The sequence below is a fragment of the Neophocaena asiaeorientalis genome, unplaced genomic scaffold, assembly GCF_003031525.2.
Source record: "Neophocaena asiaeorientalis asiaeorientalis breed wild unplaced genomic scaffold, Neophocaena_asiaeorientalis_V1.1 scaffold132, whole genome shotgun sequence".
NCBI lineage: Eukaryota > Metazoa > Chordata > Mammalia > Artiodactyla > Phocoenidae > Neophocaena > Neophocaena asiaeorientalis.
The window spans coordinates 3,347,745-3,367,905 of NW_020173393.1; the positions used below are offsets into that span (position 1 = coordinate 3,347,745).

General features: G+C 49.1%; 2 protein-coding genes across 3 annotated transcripts in view; both read right to left on the reverse strand.

The window, feature by feature from the left end:
* SGK2 (serum/glucocorticoid regulated kinase 2) overlaps window positions 1–7,268 on the reverse strand; it is a 21,223-nt gene extending 13,955 nt beyond the window's left edge. Inside the window, exons 1-3 of one of the 2 annotated variants that reach the window (XM_024746894.1) lie at window positions 7,134–7,268; window positions 1,574–1,819; window positions 399–458 (exon numbers count right to left, since the gene is read on the reverse strand). In XM_024746894.1, coding sequence (XP_024602662.1) covers window positions 399–434 — 36 coding nt within the window. In that variant the 5' untranslated portion in view covers window positions 435–458; window positions 1,574–1,819; window positions 7,134–7,268. Of the gene's footprint in view, window positions 1–38; window positions 125–398; window positions 459–1,573; window positions 1,820–7,133 lie in introns of those variants that run through there. The other variant, XM_024746893.1, reaches the window with a different exon arrangement.
* An 8,215-nt stretch (window positions 7,269–15,483) lies between these two features.
* The window catches only part of L3MBTL1 (L3MBTL histone methyl-lysine binding protein 1), a 30,905-nt gene continuing 26,227 nt past the window's right edge, over window positions 15,484–20,161 (reverse strand). The window contains exon 21 of the mRNA XM_024746891.1: window positions 15,484–18,278. Coding sequence (XP_024602659.1) covers window positions 18,180–18,278 — 99 coding nt within the window. The 3' untranslated portion in view covers window positions 15,484–18,179. The remainder of the gene's footprint in view (window positions 18,279–20,161) is intronic.

Genomic DNA, 20,161 nt, shown 5'->3' on the forward strand with positions numbered 1-20,161 from the left:
TTCTTTCCGTCCACCTGCCAACCCACCCACCATCTCACCTGCTTCACACAACAGCCTTGGGAGGCTGCTGGCCGTTGTACCAAATGTGAGCGTGAGGAAACTGAAGCCCAGAGAAGAGCCATCCAAGGACTTCCAGGATGCCCCACTGGCCTGAGAACGCAGGTGTCCTCAGGGCCAATCCCATGATTTTCCACCCCATTTACTTCTTGAAGCCCTTGCCCAAGTCTCTTCTCTCTTTACCCTGCAAACGGCCCAGTTCTGTGGGCTCACAGTGACCCCTGCGGGCACCCCCAGTCCTGGGACCGCCCACGTGGCTGACTGGGACTTCCAGGGCTTTCCTCAGCCTTGGGAGGAAGTGAGCCCCCTGGTGGTGGGTGGGGGAACCAAGACCCACTCACCTGCAGACTGGGGGTCCCAGCCGGGCTAGAGTCCATCTTGTAACAGTGATCAGGTGGGCTCTGGGGACACAAGGAGAAGCAGGATGAGATAGCTGGTGTTGGGGAATTAGTGTCACGTGTCTGGGGCCTTAGGCACCACTGCCTTCTCCACCCTTCCCCAACCCAGACACCTGCCCAAGGTCAGCAACCCCTGCGTGGGACAAGAAATGATATCCCCTGGACCCAGCCTCTCCCATCAAACATCTCAGGAGGGAGAGGGAGGATGGTCAGCGGTGGCCCCTCCCAGGCTGAGTCCTTTCAAGGGTTGAGGACGGCCAGGGCAGCAAGATCCCTGTGAGCCAGGGCAACTCTGGATATCTGGGGTGGCCAAGGCTGGAAGGAGACTTGCAGAGCATGAAGTCTGAACCCTTCCCCCCATTTCACTGGTGGGGAGTCTGAGGCCCAGAAAGGGACTTGCCTAGGGTCCCACAGCTTCTGAGGGGCAGGCTGGGCTCCCCTGGATCCCTGTGGACGGCGCCGGGCTGGGCTCTGTGCTGACTATTATCTCTCTGTCACAGAGACTTCCACCTAATGTCCCTGGAAGGGCAGCTGCCCTGGGGACCTTGGGCCAGAGCCACGGACAGACCCACTGACCTATGTCTATTTGAGATGAAACAGTGGAGAGTGTGACCAACAGTCTATGTGGCCAGGAGCATATGTCTTCCCTGCCCCCAGCCTGCAGGGTGGGGGAGGCCGGTATGTCCAGGCCCTGGCTCAGCGTGCCCAGGACCCCACAGCCCTATCCCTGCTTGGATGGTCAAGGCCAAGAACCGAGATCTCACCTGAGAACCCAGTTGCTCATGCAGGCCGCTGGGTACTGTGCATGCCAGGACCACAGCTTTGGCCTACTGTGGGACCTGGGTTGCAGTAGAGACCACCCGTCTTTACAAGGGGGTCCCTGGAGCAATCACCCCCTGGCCTTCTTGGGAGCTGAGAAAGTGACCACAGGGGAAGCGAGGGAATGGGCCAGCCCTGTGGAGCCCTGAGAGAGTGAGCCACAGAACTGCCCAGATAGGGAGTGCAGCCTGGCTTCAGCCAGTGCCCTGTGTCTGTGCTCCCGCAGACAGCCCACACGCCCCCCTGGCCTGGCCCTGACAGCCCCTCTGCCAGGCCCCGGCCTCCCCAGCCCCACGTACCTGCACAGCCTGAGGAGAGGCCGCTGGGAGAACCAGTGGTTGGAGCCGGAGGATGGGCAGTGGACAAGAGAGCCTCTCTCTGTTCTCCCAACAAGGGCCGAAGTGTCTGTGCCTGGCGCCGGCCCGGCCCCGGCACCCAGCTCGGAACTCCCGGCCGCAGCAAGGGGGCTGTTGATGTCACGCGGGAGCCAGCGGGGCTTAAGAAGGGACCGAAGACCTCTGTTCCCTCGGGGACGTCGCCTCCCCCTGGGGGGTGTGGGTGGAAGGCGGTGAGCGGCAGCTGCCAGAGAGCCCGGGTGACGCTGGGGCTTGCTAGAATGCGTGTGAAAGTGTGGGGCAAGGAGTGTGTGTGCAGGTTTTCGTGCAGAAATGTGTGTCAGTGTGTCTGTCTGGTGTATCAGTGTGTCCCTGTATGTCAGGGTATTTGTGCATCAGTGTGACCGCGTTTGTACAATTTTGTCCGTGTGTCTGTACACCTGTGACTCTCTGTTCTCACTGTGTGGAGATGTGCTTCAATGAGTCTCTGTGTAGTGTAGTGTGTGGACATGGCAGTGTGTACCTCTATATGTTAATGTGCTGTGTGTATGTGTATAAGTGTGAGTCTGTGTGATACCTGTGTGTGACAGTCGTCATTGTGTGTCTGTGTTCATATCGGTGTATATCAGTAAATTGTGTGTGTGTGTTGTGTGTGTGTGTGTGTGTGTGTGTGTTGTGTGTGTGTGTGTGTGTGTGTGTAGGGGGCCTGTCTGTGAGGAGACATGTTCCCCAGGGCCTACCAAGGCCTGGTGCAGACCATCTAGGGCTGAAGATGAGGTTCCAGAGACCTCACTGTGGCAGCCGAGAGCCCTTTGCCTCCCAAGAACCTGCAGGTGTTTCAGAGCCCGGGTGTCTGGTTCAGTCAGCGTGGCCTTGGTCTTTGCTGAACACCTGGCCCTTTGGGCCTTTCCCTGCCGGCCCTCCGGGGCTCTGGCCGCTGTCTCCAGGGCAGGGCTGGTTGACTGTGTAAGAGCCAGGAAGCAGGGTCGCGGTGGCACCCTGGTGCATGAAGGCCTTGCTGCCTGGTGCGATAATCAGGTACTCACAGGGTCCCTTCCTCTCTCTCGCGGAGGTTACATGGGGCGTTCTGGGGAATGAAGGAGGTGACAGGGCCTGACTAAGCTCCTATCCTTCTGGAACTTTCTATGTGGTTACCACATGCCACACCCAGACCTCTGCAGTTCACCACAGGGTGGGTATCTGTGCAGCTGGGGCCGAGGGGGCTGGTCAGGGAGGGACCAGTGGCCTTGGGGGTTCTCTGTGGGCTCTGAAGCGGGGGTGTCATACGAGGAAAACCCAAGAACAGTATCAGAGCTCTCCATTTTTTAAGAACAGAAATGTTGAACCAATACACAGATGGACAGGATATCATGTTGGCAAAACAAATGCCCAGAACAAGGACATTTCTTTTCAATGATGAGATACTGATGCAGCCTTCATTTAGGAGCACTGCTTAGAACAGGAAAACAATAAAATAATAAAAATATTATTATTAAAAATAATTATATTATTATTATTATTATTATTAAAAATAATAATAACCTCAGTGTCCCACAGTAGGGCACTTCAGAACACCCGCCGGCTGTAACAGCTCCCTCTCTGGAACTTACATCCCTCTTGAGAGACTGTCCCACTGCTATGTTCGCTTCTCAGTTAAAGTCCTTGAAAGAGTTGTCTGGACTTGGTCCCCACTCCCCCTCCTTTTCTCTCTTGAACCCATTCCCAAGAGGCTGTCATCCCAACATGCCTCCAGAAGAGTGGACCAATGACCTCCTGTACCAGAGCCAGCGATGGATTCTTTGTCCTCATCTAAGTCAGTGTCTCTGAGGACATAACCTGTTTTGCGCAGCTGGCTTTAGGATCTCCCGGTTTCCCTCCTGCCTCGAGGATTGCTATTTCTTCAGATCTTCCGCTGGATTCCCCTCTTTTTTACCCTGAAACACTGGCCCGGCCTCTATCTATACTTGTTCCTCAGTTGACCACAACCAGTATCATGGTTTTAAGTGTCGACTAAACGCCACGATTTCCAAACTCATCTCTCTAGTTCTGCTTCTCTCCTGACTCTGGCTTCTCCGACACTTCACCAGTTAGATGCCTAGAGGCGCTTCACTCTTAACATGTCCAAAAGGAAAGTCTTGAACCTTATTCCTTCCACTCCGCCCCAGACTACTCCTCCCTCTGACATCCATCTCAGTAATGGTACTACCACCTACTCAAAAGTTCAAGCCACCAACTCGGAATTCATTCTAGAAACTCTGCACCCTCATCCCTCCTCCATTCCACCATGAACTCCCATTAGACTCCACCTTCAAAATATATCCAGAAACTACTGCAACCACCCTGTCCTGAGCCACCATCATCACTTGCATGGATTATTGCCCTAGCATCCCTACTGTGTCCCTATTTCTTTTTTTTTTTTTAATTAATTTTTATTGGAGTAGAGTTGCTTTACAATATTGGGTTAGTTTCTGCTCTACAGCAAAGTGAATCAGTTATATGTATACATTTATCCCCTCCTTTTTGGATTTCCTTCCCATTTAGGTCAGCACAGATCATTGAGTAAACAGTAGGTTCTCATTACTTATTTATTTTATACATAGTAGTATATATATGTCGATCCCAATCTCCCAATTCGTCCCACCCCTCTCTTCCCTCCTTGGTATCCATAAGTTTGTTCTCTACATCTGTAATTCTATTTCTGCTTTGCCAATAAGTTCATCTCTACTATTTTTCTAGATTCAGCATATAAGCGATATCACACAATGTTTGTTTTTCTCTTTCTGACTTACTTCACTCTGTATGACACTCTCTAGGTCCATCCACGTCTCTGCAAATGACACTCTATCGTTCCTTTTTATGGCTGAGTAATATTCCATTGTATATATGCCTGTGTCCCTATTTCTATCTTAAGCCTCTAGAATCTTTCTTCACCAAAGCCAGAGTGACTCTTTAAAACTGGAAATCAGATCATGTGACTTTGTTGCTCAAAAACTCCATTGTTCTTCCCACCACACTTAGGATTCAGATCCAAAGTCTTTACCACAGTCAACAAGATTCCATGTGAACCGGCTCCCATCTCCATCTCCACCTGGGTCTCCAGGCGCTCCCTCTCACTACACTAGAACCTATCTGGCCTTTTTGCTGTTCCTCAAACACACAGAGCGCCCTCTAGACTCCTGTCCCTTGCACTTATGTTTCCCTCTGCTTAGAATTCTTCCCCCAGATGTCTGCATGGCTGGCTTCCACTAACATCACAGAAGTCTCTGCTCAAATGTCACCTCTCAGAGAGGACTTTTCTGATTGCGCATGACTGATTGTCCCAGTTTGTCTTGGACCCTAGGGGTGTCCTGGGATGTGAGACTTTCAGTGCTTAAACCAGTACAGTCCTGGGCAAACCAGGATGGTTGGCCACACTGCAATACAAGTCCCACCGGTTCCCCATCCGGTGTAACACATCACTCTCTGACACTTTATCCTGCAACTCTTTGTTTATTTTCTGTCTTGAACTAGAACATCGGCTCTGCAAGTGCAAAGTCTTTTCTTGTTCACTGTTGAATCTCCAGCATCTAGATCAGAACCTGGAATATGGTTGGTGCTCAGTACCTATTTGACTAATGAATCAAGGGATGAACTGATAAGATAAATTATAGTACATACATAAAATGGAAAATTACCCAGCTAAAAAATGGTATACAAGGGCTTCCCTGGTGGTACAGTGGTTAAGAATACTCCTGCCAATGCAGGGGACACAGGTTCAAGCCCTGGTCCGGGAAGATCCCACATGCTGTGGAGCAACTAAACCCCGTGCGCCACAGCTACTGAGCCTGTACTCTAGAGCCCACAAGCCACAATCACTGAAGCCCGTGCGCCTAGAGCCCGTGCTCCACAACAAGAGAAGCCACCGCAATGAGAAGCCTGTGCACTGCAATGAAGAGTCGCCCCCCCGCTCACTACAACTAGAGAAAGCCCGCAGCAACGAAGACCCAACACAGCCAAAAATAAATAAATAAAATAAATTAATTTATTTAAAAAATGGTATACAAGCTTATGTGAATCAAAACGGGAACATACGTGTGATACAATGTCAAGGCAAAAAGCAGGTTTCCAAATGGTAGGTGACCAGGAATACCATCTTTGTAAAGAAAGTATAGACATGCAAATCATCATCAAAAAAATGGCTGGAGGGACATGACCCAAGGTGACAGTGGGTTACGTTCCTTTTTATCTTTGTACCACTGTGTAAAAATTATCAAAGTGTTGCTGTTCACTTAATACTTAGGTACTAAGTCCTGGTGGGAGCTTTGACATGCTTGCTGCTCCCAAACACACTCTCCCATCACCTTGACTGTGACTCTCACACCTGAGCAAACTCTCAGCATCTTTCTCTCCTGGTACCACTGCCCTCTGATTTTTCTGGCCAGAGACTGAATGAACATCGATACTTTTTCCCCGACTCTTCAGACCTACAGAGACCCCTGCAAACTCCCGGCGGGGGGTAGTCCAAGCTCCTCCGTGAACCCTCCAGCCTGTTCCACCCCTAACTTGCCCCAGCCTAGACTTGCATCCCTCTGCCCCATCACTACACTCACCTGCCCCCATCTCCCTGGACCTGCTGAATGCGGTGGGAGTGCGGGTGGTGTCACACAGCTCCCTCTTCTTGGAACACTCCCCTGACCAATCTGGTCTGCTCAGCTAACCTTTGCACCTGTCCTCACTCGCCTTCCCCAGAAGCCCCGCCAGACCACCCCCAGTGCCATGAACCCTAGCTCCCTTCCTTGGGCCCACTTCTGTTATTACACTGCCTTCACTCTACTGTCATTTATTCCTTTACAAGCCTGCCTGCCCAGTGCCTAGCAATGACATACCAATAACAGTGCATACCAACCGGGTCTCATTTTGTTCCTGCAGTGCCACGGGTTAGGAACTATCACCATTGCTGTTTTAAAGAGGAAGAAACAGGCATGGAGAGGCGAAGTGACTTGACTGAGACATCTAGGTAGTAAATGATATAACTAGGTTTTGAACCCAGGCAGTCTGACTCCAAAGCCCGTGGCCTGGAATTTCAGGAAGAAGTTAAGAATTTAGAAAAGAAAGGAATGAAGTTAGTGGGAAGGAAGTTAGGATTAAATGGGTTAGTTAGGAAGGAAGAAAATTAGGCAGCTGAGAAGGCAGAGAATTAGTTGAGAGGGAAGGAAGGAAAGGAGCAAACAAGGGATGGAGGGGGACTTCCCCGGCGGTCCAGTGGTTAAGACTCTGCGCTTCCACTGCAGGGGGTGTGGCTTTGATCTCTGGTCGGGGAACTAAAGATCCCACAAAAAAAAAAAAAAAAAAAAAAAAGGAAGAAAAAGGAAGGGAGGAGGGAAATGACAGAAAAAATGAAGGAAGGGAGTTAGCAAGGAGGGTGTTAGGAAGGAAAGAAGTCCATAGGGTAGTTAGAAAGGAAATTAGCTAGGTAACTAGTTCCCCAGTTTGGTAGACCAACAGGCCGGCAGGCAGGTGCTCTGCTCACAGCTGAGCCGCTCACCTGAGAAGGCTGGATCCCAGCTCAGGTCCTGGGCAGCAGTCCCGTGCCCAGCTCTGCCTTCCGGCCTCTCTGCATGGTCCCTCTGACCTGAAACCCAACCCTGACTTGCCGAATGACCTTCCTGGTCAGGAGCGACCTGTCACCCACTCGCTCAGGCTCCCAAACCAGCTGAAGTTCAACCTCCCAGCCCTGCTGGCTGGCTGGGAACCGGCTGGGAGGGCTTTCCAGTTACTAATTAACCGCTGGACCTGAATCACAATGCTGGCTGCTCCCACTGGCTCCTCCACGGGGCCCTGCCCTGGGGACCCTTTTGAAAAAGGTACAGCACAGCTTAAGTTGTGTGACCTTGGGCAAGCGACTCCAGCTCCCTGAGCCTCATGTGAATCGGTGATGACAGTGTGTGTTCTGCCTTACAGGGAGGAGCTCTGAAGTCCCTTTAACACTGTCACATTTCACTCTCTGAAATCTTCCCTCCGCCCCCCTCCACTGAACCCCACCTCCAATTCCAGCTCAGATGCTGATTCTCCCACATAGCCTTCCCTGATTCCATCAGCGGAGTCACTTTCCCTTTGTCTTAGAGCCTGGAGAACTGACCATTGAAAGGGCTTGTCTTGCACAGCCTCCCTGATGGGGACCACCCGCCTCTGGGATTAGCCCAATCGTGGATCCATCGAGGGAGGGGCAGCTCATTCCCTCCGGAGCCAACCTCATCACCTGATACCTTTGGCAGTCTCTTGTGTTGAGCCAGAGCCGGGGCACAGAGCTCACCTGGTCTTGCACTGCCTGGGCACCGTCCTGGGAGGAAAACCATGGCTGAGCTGAGACCCGTGCCCCGCTCGGCTTTTTGGAGAACTGAGGCTCAGGCACCAGGGCTCAGCTTGCCCCAGGTTTTCTCCTGCTTGATCTGAAGCTGCCCAGACCAAGGGTTCTAACTCAGGGAAGGCGTAGGGCCTGGCCTGCTGGACAGGTGAGAAAACCTCCGCCCAGTGCCCCCTTCTTAGCAGGCAACTCAAGAGTCTGACTGCCATGCTGCCTCCTTCGCTGCTTTTTTATTAAAATGTCAACAATTTCGCAGTGCCTTAGAAACTGGCTGCTCTAATGTGCTCTGCAGGAACCCTGCACACCTCATTCCCAGCCTCCGCCAACACACAGCGGCAGGTGTCTGGCTCCTGCCCCGAGAGAAGTGGTGGCTGGCCAAGGGCACCAAGCAAACCAGGACAGAGCCCCGGGTCCTGCCCCTTTCCGGACAGAGCTGCGCCTGCTCTGCCAAGCTCCTCCTCCCCTACATCCCTCCTCCCACACACTCGCAAAGCCAGTTAAAAAAAAAACAACAACCCACATAATGGTGTTGCATAAACTGTAGGGAAGAATTCCAACATACCGAAGACTTTGAAATAAACAGTGAAAGCTTCTCCTCCAACCCACCTTCAATCTCATTGCCAGGGGTAACTGCTGTTAACAAAACAGTGATTCTCCTTCCAGACTTTTGTCTGCGCCCTCAGCTACATATCGCATCCATTTTCCCCCCAGAAAAATGCGCCGTACTATACATATTGTTCAGCAACTCACTTTCTTCCCCTCACATACAGCTTTCCATGTCAACACATACAACATTTTAAAAAACATCTGTATCACATTGCATATTGTGGGATTAATTTCCCATTCATATTTCCTATTCACTGTTCCTTTGCTGATAGACATTCAAACTGTTACCAAAATCACAGTAATTCTCAGCGGGGCGCAGAGAACATCTTTGTGTTAATATCCTGTGACCTTGGGCAAGCGTTTCTGTCTGATAAACTCCTGCAAGTGGGAATGCTGGGTTAATTTTGACCTATCTACCAAATTACTGTAACGAGCTGTACCAACTGACATGGCCATCGGCAGTGCTTAAACTTGCCCATTCCCCTCAAAATACTGCAGAAAATAGCCAAGGCCACCCCTACCCTGATGCCACTGCAGTAAGGCAATCCCTTCCCATCTTCATCTTCCTTCTTCTTTCCCCTTCCAATCTCCCTGTCTCTTCTCTCTCAGCTGGCTGGATTCTGTAGTTTGGGTGTGAAGGTCAAAGGTTTGTTCTCAGGGATGAGTAGGGGAAACGAGAGCCTGAACCAATAGGAACCCACCTCCGTGAATATTCCCTCCACCTTGACATTCCTCAGCCCACTTTTCTGTGCTTTATCTGGTCCCCTGTCCCTACTCCCACCAAATACCCTACACTTGCACACACCCTCTCACACCTGCAGATTCATCCATAGGCCGAGGGAATAACAGGCATTGGACTGAAAAACCTGTTACCCAAGTGGGCTGGGCGCAGGACGCTTGGGCCAACATCGTTCACACACAGGCCAGAGATGAGCCCCCTAGTTTTCTCTTAGGAAAAAAGATTTTTAGAAAGTGATAAATGTACAAAATTTTAAAAATCAAGCTGGACTATGAGGTGGATAATGAAAAACTTCAGTTCCTTGTCTCATTCCTCACCGACAAGGAACGCACTTTAGCTGCTTCCTTTGGTAAAATCACGTCCACGTGTCTAAGTAGCATGATTATACTGTGATTCCTCCATCTGTCACTTTTAGAAATTCTCAAGTGGCTTCCTTCTTTTTCTTTTTCTTTTTTTAACACCTTTATTGGAGTATAATTGCTTTACAATGCTGTGTTAGTTTCTGCTGTGTAACAAAGTGAATCAGCTAGACATTTACATATATCCCCAGATCTCCTCCCCCTTGCGTCTCCCTCCCACCCTCCCTATCCCACCCCTCTAGGTGGTCACAAAGCACCGAGCTGATCTCCCTGTGCTATGCGGCTGCTTCCCACTAGCTATCTACTTTACATTTGGTAGTGTATATACGTCCACGCCACTCTCTCACTTCCTTCTTACAATATTTAGATCTCGCTCATCCAAATACACACTTCTGCTTTTCCTAAAGTTAATTAGTAATTGCCTCATTCGATGGCTTGAAATATTGAACATATACCTCTGCATACATACACACACGTATATAAATTCTCTCTCAAACTCTCTGATAGAGTTGAAAATAGCCTCCTAATACAATAATATATCGATTTCAGTTTGTTTGGTTGTTTTTTTCTCATCCTTCCTGGAGACTTTCATCCTTCTGTTCTCATCTGGGCGGCTGCTCAGTTGTCAACTTGGCCCTTCCTTTCCCATCACTCTAGAAATTCCCTTTGTCCCTCTCCTTTTTTAAAAAATCAAATTAAACTAAATTTTTTTGGCCATGCCGCATGGCATGCGGGATCTTAGTTCCCCGACCAGGGATCGAACCTGTGCCCCCTGCAGTGGAAGCACAGAGTCTTAACCACTGGACCACCAGGGAAGTCCCCTTTTTGTCCCTCTCCTTGTTGGAGGTCCTATTTCCTGGATCCTATGTTGTCCTCTTTTTTTTTTTTTAACATCTTTATTGGAGTATAACTGCTTTACAATGGTGTGTTAGTTTCTGCTTTATAACAAAGTGAATCAGCTATACATATACCTATATCCCCATATTTCCTCCTTCTTGAGTCTCCCTCCCACCCTCCCTATCCCACTGCTCTAGGTGGTCACAAAGCACCGAGCTGATCTCCCTGTGCTATGCGGCTGCTTCCCACTAGCTATCTACTTTACGTTTGGTAGTGTATATATGTCCATGCCACTCTCTCACTTTGTCCCAGCTTACCCTTCCCCCTCCCCGTGTCCTCAAGTCCACTCTCTACGTCTGCGTCTTTATTCCTGTCCTGCCCCTAGGTTCTTCAGAACCTTTTTTTTTTTTTTTAGATTCCATATATATGTGTTAGCATATGGTATTTATTTTTCTCTCTGTGTGTCCTCTTTTTTTTTTAATCTTTAAAATTGTGGTCAAATCTATATAAATAAAATTTGCCATTTTAACCATTATGAAGTGGACAATTCAGTACCATTAAGTTCTTTCAGTGTTGTACAACCACCTTCATTATCTATTTCCAAAACTTTTTCATCACCCCAAAGAGAAACTCTGTAGCTATTAAGCAGTAACTCCCACTTCCCCCTTCACCACAGCCCCTGGTAACCTCTAATCTACTTTCTGTCTCTATTGCCTATTCTAGATACTTCATATAAGTGGAATCATACAATATTTGTCCTTTTGTACCTGGCTTATATCACTTAGCAAAATGTTCATCCATGTTGCTTAGTCCATTTTATGGTTGAATAATATTCCATTGTATGGATGGATATACCAGTTTTTGTCTACCTATTCATCTATATTTTGTCTACCTATTCATCTATCAGTGGACACTTGGGTTGTTTCTACCTTTTGGCCATTGTGAATAATGCTTCAATGAACACTGGCATACAAATAATCCATTCTCACATCTTTTAGGTGTATATACTTAGGAGTGAAATTGCTGGGTAATATGGTAATTCTATATTTAGCTTTCTGAGGAACCAAACTTCTCCTTGAAGAGCCAAAATTTTCATGGTGGCTGCATCACTTTACATTCCGACCAGCAGTTTCTCCACATCCTTGCCAACAATTATTATTTTTCTTTTTTTTTTTTTTCGATTAAGGCATCCTAGTGAATGTGACATGGTATCTCATTGTGGGTTTTTTCTTTTTCTTTTTTCTTTTTTCCCGCCGTACGCGGGCCTCTCACTGTCGTGGCCTCTCCCATTGCGGAGCACAGGCTGTGGACGCGCAGGCTCAGCGGCCATGGCTCACGGGCCCAGCCGCTCTGCGGCATGTGGGATCTTCCCGGACCGGGGCACGAACCCGCATCCCCTGCATCGGCAGGCGGACTCTCAACCACTGCGCCACCAGGGAAGCCCTCTCATTGTGGTTTTGATTTGCATTTTTCCAATGACTAATGATGTTGAACATCTTCCCATGTGTTTATTAGCCATTTGTGTCAATGTATCTTCTTTGGAGAAATGTCTAGTCAAGTCCTCTGCCACTTTTTATTTGGGTCGCTTGTCTTTTTGTTTAGTTTTAGGAACTCTTTATATATTCTGGATATTAAACTATTGTCAGATATAAAATTTGCACCTATTCTCTCCCTGCAGGTTTTCTTCTCACTTTTTTGATAATGTCCTTTGATAGACAAAAGTTTTTCATTTTTAAAAATAAATTTATTTATTTATGTATTTATTTTTGGCTGTGTTGGGTCTTCGTTGCTGTGCATGGGCTTCCTCTAGTTGCGGCGAGCAGGGGCTACTCTTTGTTGTGCTGTGCGGGCTTATTGCAGTGGCTTCTTTTGTTGCAGAGCACGGGCTATAGGCACGCGGGCTTCAGGAGTTGTGGCTCGTGGGCTCTAGAGCGCAGGCTCAGGAGTTGTGGCACACGGGCTTAGTTGCTCTGCAGCATGTGGGATCTTCCCGGAGCAGGGCTCGAACCTGTCTCCTGCATTGGCAGGCAGATTCTTAACCACTGTGCCACCAGGTAAGTCCCCAAAGCTTTTAATTTTGATGAAGTTCAACTTATCTATTTTTTTTTTCTTTTGTTGCTTGTACTTTTCGTGTCACATCTAGAATCCATTGTCAATTCCAAGGTCATAAAGATTTACCTCTATGTTTTCTTCTAAGGGTTTTATGGTTTTAGCTCTTACATTTGGGTCATCGATCCATTTTGAGTTCATTTTTTATATAGTGTAAGGTAGGCATCGAACTTCACTTTTTTCACACGTGGAAATCCTATTGTCCTGTTCTTATCCTTATTGAATGGACCTGACACTCTTATCAAAAATCAATTGGCTGGGGCTTCCGTGGTGGCGCTGTGGTTAAGAATCCGCCTGCCGATGCAGGGGACATTGGTTTGAGCCCTGGTCCGGGAAGATCCCACATACTGCGGAGGAACTAAGCCCGTGCGCCACAACTACTGAGCCTGCATGCCTAGAGCCCATGCTCCGCAACAAGAGAAGCCACTGCAATGAGAAGCCCGCGCACTGCAACGAAGAGTAGCCCCCGCGTGCTGCAAGTAGAGAAAGCCTGCACGCTGCAACTAGAGAAAGCCCACATGCAGCAACAAAGACCCAACACAGCCAAAAATAAAAATAAATAAAATAAATAAATTTATTAAAAATATCAATTGGCCATAAATGTATGGGTTTATTTCTGGACTCACAGTTCTATTCAGTTGGCCTTTAGGTCTGCCTTTATGTCAGTATCATACATGTTGATTACATTATCTTTGCAGTCAGTTTTTTTTTTTTTTTTTTTTTTTTTTGGGGACTGCAGTCAGTTTTGAAATCACAAAGTGTGAGTCCTCCAACTTTGTTCCTTTTCAAGATTGTTTTGGCTTTTGGGAGCTCCTCGCAATTCCATACAAACATAAGAATCAGATGTTACATTCCTGCAAAAAAGGCCATTGGAATTTTGATAGGGTTTGCACCGACCCTATAGATCACTTTGGGTAGTATTGACATCTTAACAATATTGTCTTCCTACCCACGAATATTAATTCTTTCCATTTGTGATGTTGAGGAGGTTCCCTTCTATTCTTAGTTTTCTGACAGTTTTTATTGTGAAAAGGTGTTGGATTTTTGTCAAATGCCTTTTCTGCATCAATTCAGATGATCATATGTTTTCCCCCTTCATTCTAGTAAGGTGGCCTATTATATAGATTGGTTTTCTTATGTTGAAAAGACATATCCTTGCATTCCTGGGATCTTCCTCCTTTTTTATATACTCTCTCATTTTGATGGAACACACCCTCCGGTGGCTTCCTGAGGAAAGGTGCATAGGAGGTAAAAGTTTGAAACCTTGTACTTTTGAAAATGTTCTGCTTTCATATTTGACCGATAGCTTGGCTGGGTACAGAATTCTAGGGTAGAAATAATTTTCCTTTGGAATTGTGAAGACATTGCTCCTTTCTCTTGCTTCCAGCATAGCTATTGAGACGTTCAGTGCTACTGTAATTCATGTTCCTTTCGATGTGACCTGTCTTATTCCCTCTGGAAGCTTTTAGATCTTCTCTTTGTTCTCATTATTCTGACATCTCACTGTAATGAGGCTTGGTGTCATTCCTTTTACATCCATTGTGCTGGGCATTCAGTGTGATTTTTTAATTTGTCTCTCTGTGAAATTTCCTTTTTTTTTTTAAGTTTGTTTTTGTTTCATATAATTTGTTTTCTCTGTTCTCTCTTAATGGCATTCCTGTTAGTTGTATATTGGACTTCTAGTTAGTCCTCTAATTTTCTTATTCTTTCCCATTTTCATCTCTTTTTTTATTCCACTTTTGCGGCAATATCAACTTTATCTTTCAACACTTGTATTGAATTATCTCTGCAATCACATTTGAAATTTCCAAAGTCCCTACTCATCACTCAATGTTTCTTTTCCTTTTTTTTTTTTTTTTTTTGGGGCCCATGGCTCACGGGCCCAGCCGCTTCCCAGACCGGCGCACGAACCCGCGTCCCCTGCATCGGCAGGCGGACTCTCAACCACTGCGCCACCAGGGAAGCCCCTCTTTTCCTTTTATAGCAGCCATGGCTGGTAGACGATTAACTTTGGACAAATGGAAGGATCAATTATTCCGCTATGATAGCAGGAAAGAAGGAAGGATGGATGTAGGTAGGAGGGGACTCGAAGATGAGGTGGCTGGAAGGTGGGGTATTCCTTCTGAGGACCCCCATTTTCTCTGTGACATAGATGGTGAGGACATCTATTGAGACAAGTAGGAAGGTGATGGGGTAGGAGGTTTGAGGAGCATGAAAAGGGAAGTCAAACCTAATCCACCACCCGCCCTCCAAATTCCAGCTGCTTCCTGGGCAGCCCTAAGGGTTGACACTGAAGCCAGAGATCATCAGTCAACCATGGCACAAATCGACTCGGTAAGGTAAGTTCCTGGTTAAGGTGTGGAGAAGATGGGCTCTTGGACAGCTCCATGGCTGGTATTCTAGCCAAGCAGTCTGGCTAAAGCAGTGGGGCAGAGGAATTAAGGATGCTGACAGAAAGGCGTTGATGTGATTGAATTTTTCTGCCACTTTCCCATCAGCTCATACTACCTCTGGGAACCTTAACAAATTCTAACTGTTCAGTTTGACATTTCCACACCCCAAAATTTGAGGTTATTTTAAAAACCAGAGGCTTCATTGAATTTTCTGCCCTTGACCATTTATAAACTGTCAAGGATCAGGCCATTTTCACACTGTTTTCAGGGGGTTCCCACTGTTTACATTTCTCAGTGTTGACAAGTATACCCATTTATCTTTATCCTTTGTTTTTTATCTTTAAAATAGAATAAAAATCAGGCTCTTTAGGACCCCTAACAGCAAACAGAATGCTTTATTCTCTTCAGTGATGGCAAAATATTCATCTTGTGTTTCCTGGATGTTGGATCATGAAAAGAGAAACAGACTCAGAGCAAATCATCCCGTTCTTCAGGTTTATTTATGTTGTTTCAATACACTGACAAAATACACCACATTTTGTTTGTCACTTTTTCTCTCTCAAGAGTCAAGAGTGACTTTATCTTTAACCAGAGGATTCTCTTAAAGAACACGCACATATGCGTGCACACACGAACACGCGCTCTCTCTCTCTCTCTCTCTCTCTCTCTCTCTGTCTCTCTCTGTCTCTCTCTCTCTCTCTCTCGTGAGGCAAGTACAAAAAACATTAACTCCACCAAAGTGCATGTGAATGAAAGTGCAAACAGGCTTCATTTTTGAACTCTGGGATCATTCTCTCTGCTTCATAAATTAAACAGAAGGCGTCTCACTGCCCTAGGCCGGGGCTGGGCAAGGGCTGGGAGAGGCTGCCGGGGCCAAAGGGTATGTGGTTCCTGCCGCTGGAGAGCAGGGCGGAGGGCACAGGGCAGCGGTGCCAACTCCCTCCCCTCACCCCTCACCGCACGTGCCCAGGTCAAGGTGCAATGATCTCATTGGGGAAGGGATAGGGGTGAAGCGGCAGCGGGGTCGACGGAAGGCAGATTTCTTTCCCCTTTTTTTATGATTTGGTTTCTTTCCAGAGTTTGATGTTGGCGCAGACAGTGCTGAGGCCTCCAAGTTCGGAGGCCTGGGGGCCCTTTTCTCCGAGGCCCTTGGTCCATCCTGTCTCTCCTGTAGACAAGCATTAGGATGGTGGTGGACAGACCCACATGGCACAGCCGTCCCAGCGGCACTCCTTAGAAGCGGAGAGGCCCCACAGCACAGCTGTGTGTACTTGCTGTCTTCTCCTCACACCAGAGTCAACGAGCATCTCTCCCCAGTTTCACAAGGAGCAGACGAGGCCACGGAGCTGGTGGGATTTACTGCCACCCAAGCAACCAAGAGAGAGAGGCTCAGCTTGCTCCACCTTACTCCTGGCCAAGGGGGCCCCAAGCCTCTGTAAATCCAACCCCCAGCCCGAGGCAGGGCCTGGCCGAGCCCTCCCAGGAAGGTAGGGCCTCTGAGGACCGTCTGCGGCCCTGCGGCATCTCAGCTGGGGGAGTTGAATGGCTGCCCTGGCCAAGCTGCCTCTGTGAGAGAAGGTTCCCTCCTGGACTGGGGCAGGAACTCAACAGAGCTTTGGGTTTCCCAAAGATAAAGCTTCATATTTTAACAATAATAGCCCTTGACATTTTCCCAGCACCAAGGCTCACACCTGCACCCTGTCAAACACTTCCAAGAGTGCCCTACACGCACCCGCACGTACACATCACATGATGGACAGGAGGGGTCTGGGGAAGGCCCCTGGCTCCACAGGAGCTTGGCGGTGGCTCCGCACCTCCATGTGTGGGGCTGGCTCTTGCCGTGGCCTCTGCCCCGCCCCTGTAGGCTGGGAGGCGGGTTTGGCAGTGGCTCAGCAGAGGCTAGGCCCCCTCCTGGACAGAAAGGTCAAAGTCCCAGAGCCCTGGCAGGCACCTGGCTGGCAGTGCAAGACAGATGGAGAGTGGTAAGAGAGGCTTAAGGGACATGGAGACATCGAAGATAGAATTCACCTTCTTCGCAACTCCCAACTTCAAGGGGTGTTTGTAAGACTCCCCAAGAGCAAGACATTTAAGGGACAGGTTGATTGTGATGCCATGGGGCGTATGTGCCAGGTAGCATGCTACATGCCCACGGCAGGAGGCCTGGCAGGCATAGGGCCCTCACCCCCCGGGCAACACGTTGGCTGAGACCCATGGCTGCAAAGAAGGATGCTATACCCAGCTTTGAAAGCCACCATGCCTGCCGGACTGCCCTGCTGGCCCAAGGCCCGAGGTTATATGATGTACCCTGGGGCTGGCCTCAGCCACCTAGCCAGCCAGGGTGCCTCTTCTCCACACTTGACACAGAAGGGGTGTAAGGGGGACATCGTAGAACCTTAACCTCTGCTACAGAAGTTAAACAGGTTCTAACCACCCGCTCTACTGGAAACAGGACGGGGCATGGGACACTAAAATACCATGTGGTCCAGAACTGGGCGTGTTGAAGAAGGCATCCTGGCTCAGAATCCCCCACTTCCAGGCAAAAAAGAGAGAAAGGCAGTCAAAGCCTCCCAATGGATCCTATGAAGACATATCTCTGGGGCTCACCCGTCTAAGGGGGAAGAGCCAGCGGGGTCTGGCTGGGCCGCGCCCAGGAAACCAGACAGCAGAATGTGGGCAGCAAAACCAGCAGACAGACAGAGGGGAGGTGTCTTTTTGAATAAATACATTTTCGGCAGGGTCGCTTCCTGATAGGAGGAAAGGAAGCAAGAGCGCAGAGAGATGCCAAAGAGAAAAGGGCCTCAGACTGGAGGACTCCTGTTCTACCAGACTGTTCTTAACGGCTGAGAGAAAGACCCTTTGGTGATGAAACAAGTCGCTGGAGATGCGGGGCCGCCATGGGTGGGGCACCTTCAAACTTCTCCACCAGTGGCGCTCCCCCCGCCCAGTCTCACCCTCACCGGTGTGCCCGGTGGCAGATGAGCTCTAGGGCTCGGGGGCTAGGACTCCATCCTCCCCAGGGCTCCTCTGCTTCCCTGGACCTTGTACAAGGCAGCCCCGGAGAGAAGGACCACCCCTGATAAGGGACAGAGGGTGGCAGGGGCACGGACGGGATGTGAGGAACTCGAGCCGGGAAGGAAGCAGCAGCTGCAGAGGGAGATAAATTAAGAGACCAGCCCTGAGCCGGTCACTTTAAGGTGTCGTCGGCGTTTTTGAACATGAGAATGGCGTTATAGATCTTCAAGGCTGGGCCCAGCTTGACACTCATGATCTTCACAATGTCCGCCTGTGTCAGCAAAAGGAAGGCCTCGCCGTCAATCATCTGAGGAGTTGCGGGAGGGAGGTGGAAAGCGGAGAAGGTGGAGAGGGTCACGGGGAAGGAGGGGGTGTGTGTGGGGAGTGGAGAGGGAGAAAGAAAATAGGAGTAAAGGACAGATGGGGGGAAGGGAAACAGGACGGAGCGGGAGAGGGAGGAGAAAGGACAAGGGAGGGAGGAAGGAAAAAAGGAAGACAGCAATGGGGAGAGAGAAGGAAAGAAAGATATCCACTGGTTTCCCCACGTCCACACACAGACACACAGACACACAGACACACACACACGCACGCACACGTGCTCTAGCTCTGTCTCTTTCTTCTGGCTGGTCTGGATTTCAGTATGTGTTTACATAATGTCCTCTGAGTCCTCACTGACAGTGGCTTCAAAATACCTGCTGTTGCTGTGCCCACATAAGGGTCAATCTTGGCACTGCGAATAGTAAATAAGCAGACACCGAGGGCATTCCCACGTGCTGCAGGCTAAGCGCTACCATGTTACCTATGAGCTATTCCTGAGAAGGAAGGGGCAGCGGGGAAGGAAGAGAGGAAGAGAGAAAAAGAGAGATTAAATCTGAATCTAACCAACCTCTGCACCTGACATCCAGTTTATAAGAAACACAGGGGAGAGTGGACTTAGTCAAACGACACCACGAGGAAGCAGTGAGACAGATCTAGAAGTTCACATTCACCAAGACTGTTTCCAATGTCACACACACACAAACAAAAAAAAGGAGAGGAAACTATTCTAGAATAGAAGATATTTAAGAGACATAACAACCCAAACCAACTGTGCGGACCTTGCTTGGGTCCTGGCTCAAAAACACCAACTGCAAAAGATACTCTGGGCACGAGCAGAGAAATTTGAATACAGGCTGGGTATTAGGTGATATAAAGGAGCTACTGTCCACTTGTTCAGTGGGATAACAAGGTTGTGGTTATGCGGAGAAAGACTTTAGTTTTTAGAGATGCGTGCTGAAGTACTCAGGGGTGAAATGTCATGATGGCCATTATCTGCTTAAAACTACTTCATCTGGGACTTCCCTGGTGGCGCAGTGGTTAAGAATCCGCCTGCCAATGCAGGGGACATGGCTTCGAGCCCTGGTCCGGGAGGATCCCACGTGCCGCGGAGCAACTAAGCCCACGAGCCACAACTACTGAAGCCCGTGAGCCTGGAGCCCGTGCTCCACAACAAGAGAAGCCACCGCGATGAGAAGCCCACGCACCGCAACGAAGAGCAGTCCCTGCTCGCCGCAACTAGAGAAAGCCCGCGTGCAGCACCAAAGACCCAATGCAGCCCTAAATAAATAAATAAAATAACCTTTCTTAAAAAAAAACAAAAAAACCCTGCTTCATCTAAAAATAGGTGAAGCAGGGCTTCCCTGGTGGCGCAGTGGTTGAGAGTCTGCCTGCCGATGCAGGGGACACGGGTTCGTGCCTCGGTCCGGGAGGATCCCACATGCCGCGAAGCGGCTGGGCCCATGAGCCATGGCCGCTGAGCCTGCGCGTCCGGAGCCTGTGCTCCACAACGGGAGAGGCCATAACAGTGAGAGGCCCGCGTACCGCAAAAAAAAAAAAAAAGGTGAAGCAAATAATCGTTAATTCTCTGGGATAGGGAGATGGGTAGGGAAAAGCAGGGGAGAAGCCCATTGTGGAGGAGGGAAAGAGATGCAGACAGCCAGGGCGGGAGATGGGGCTAGGGGTGGAGTATGGTGAGCACAAGGGCCTTTTCTCTTAGCGGGTGGGCCTGGCTGAGCTGCGGAGCCTCTGGGCAGGAGGGCCATGTGGCTCCTGGTCCCACCATTTGGCCTGAAGAATCCCCTCCTCTGGGTACTGGGACCCCTTTTTTGAAAAGGT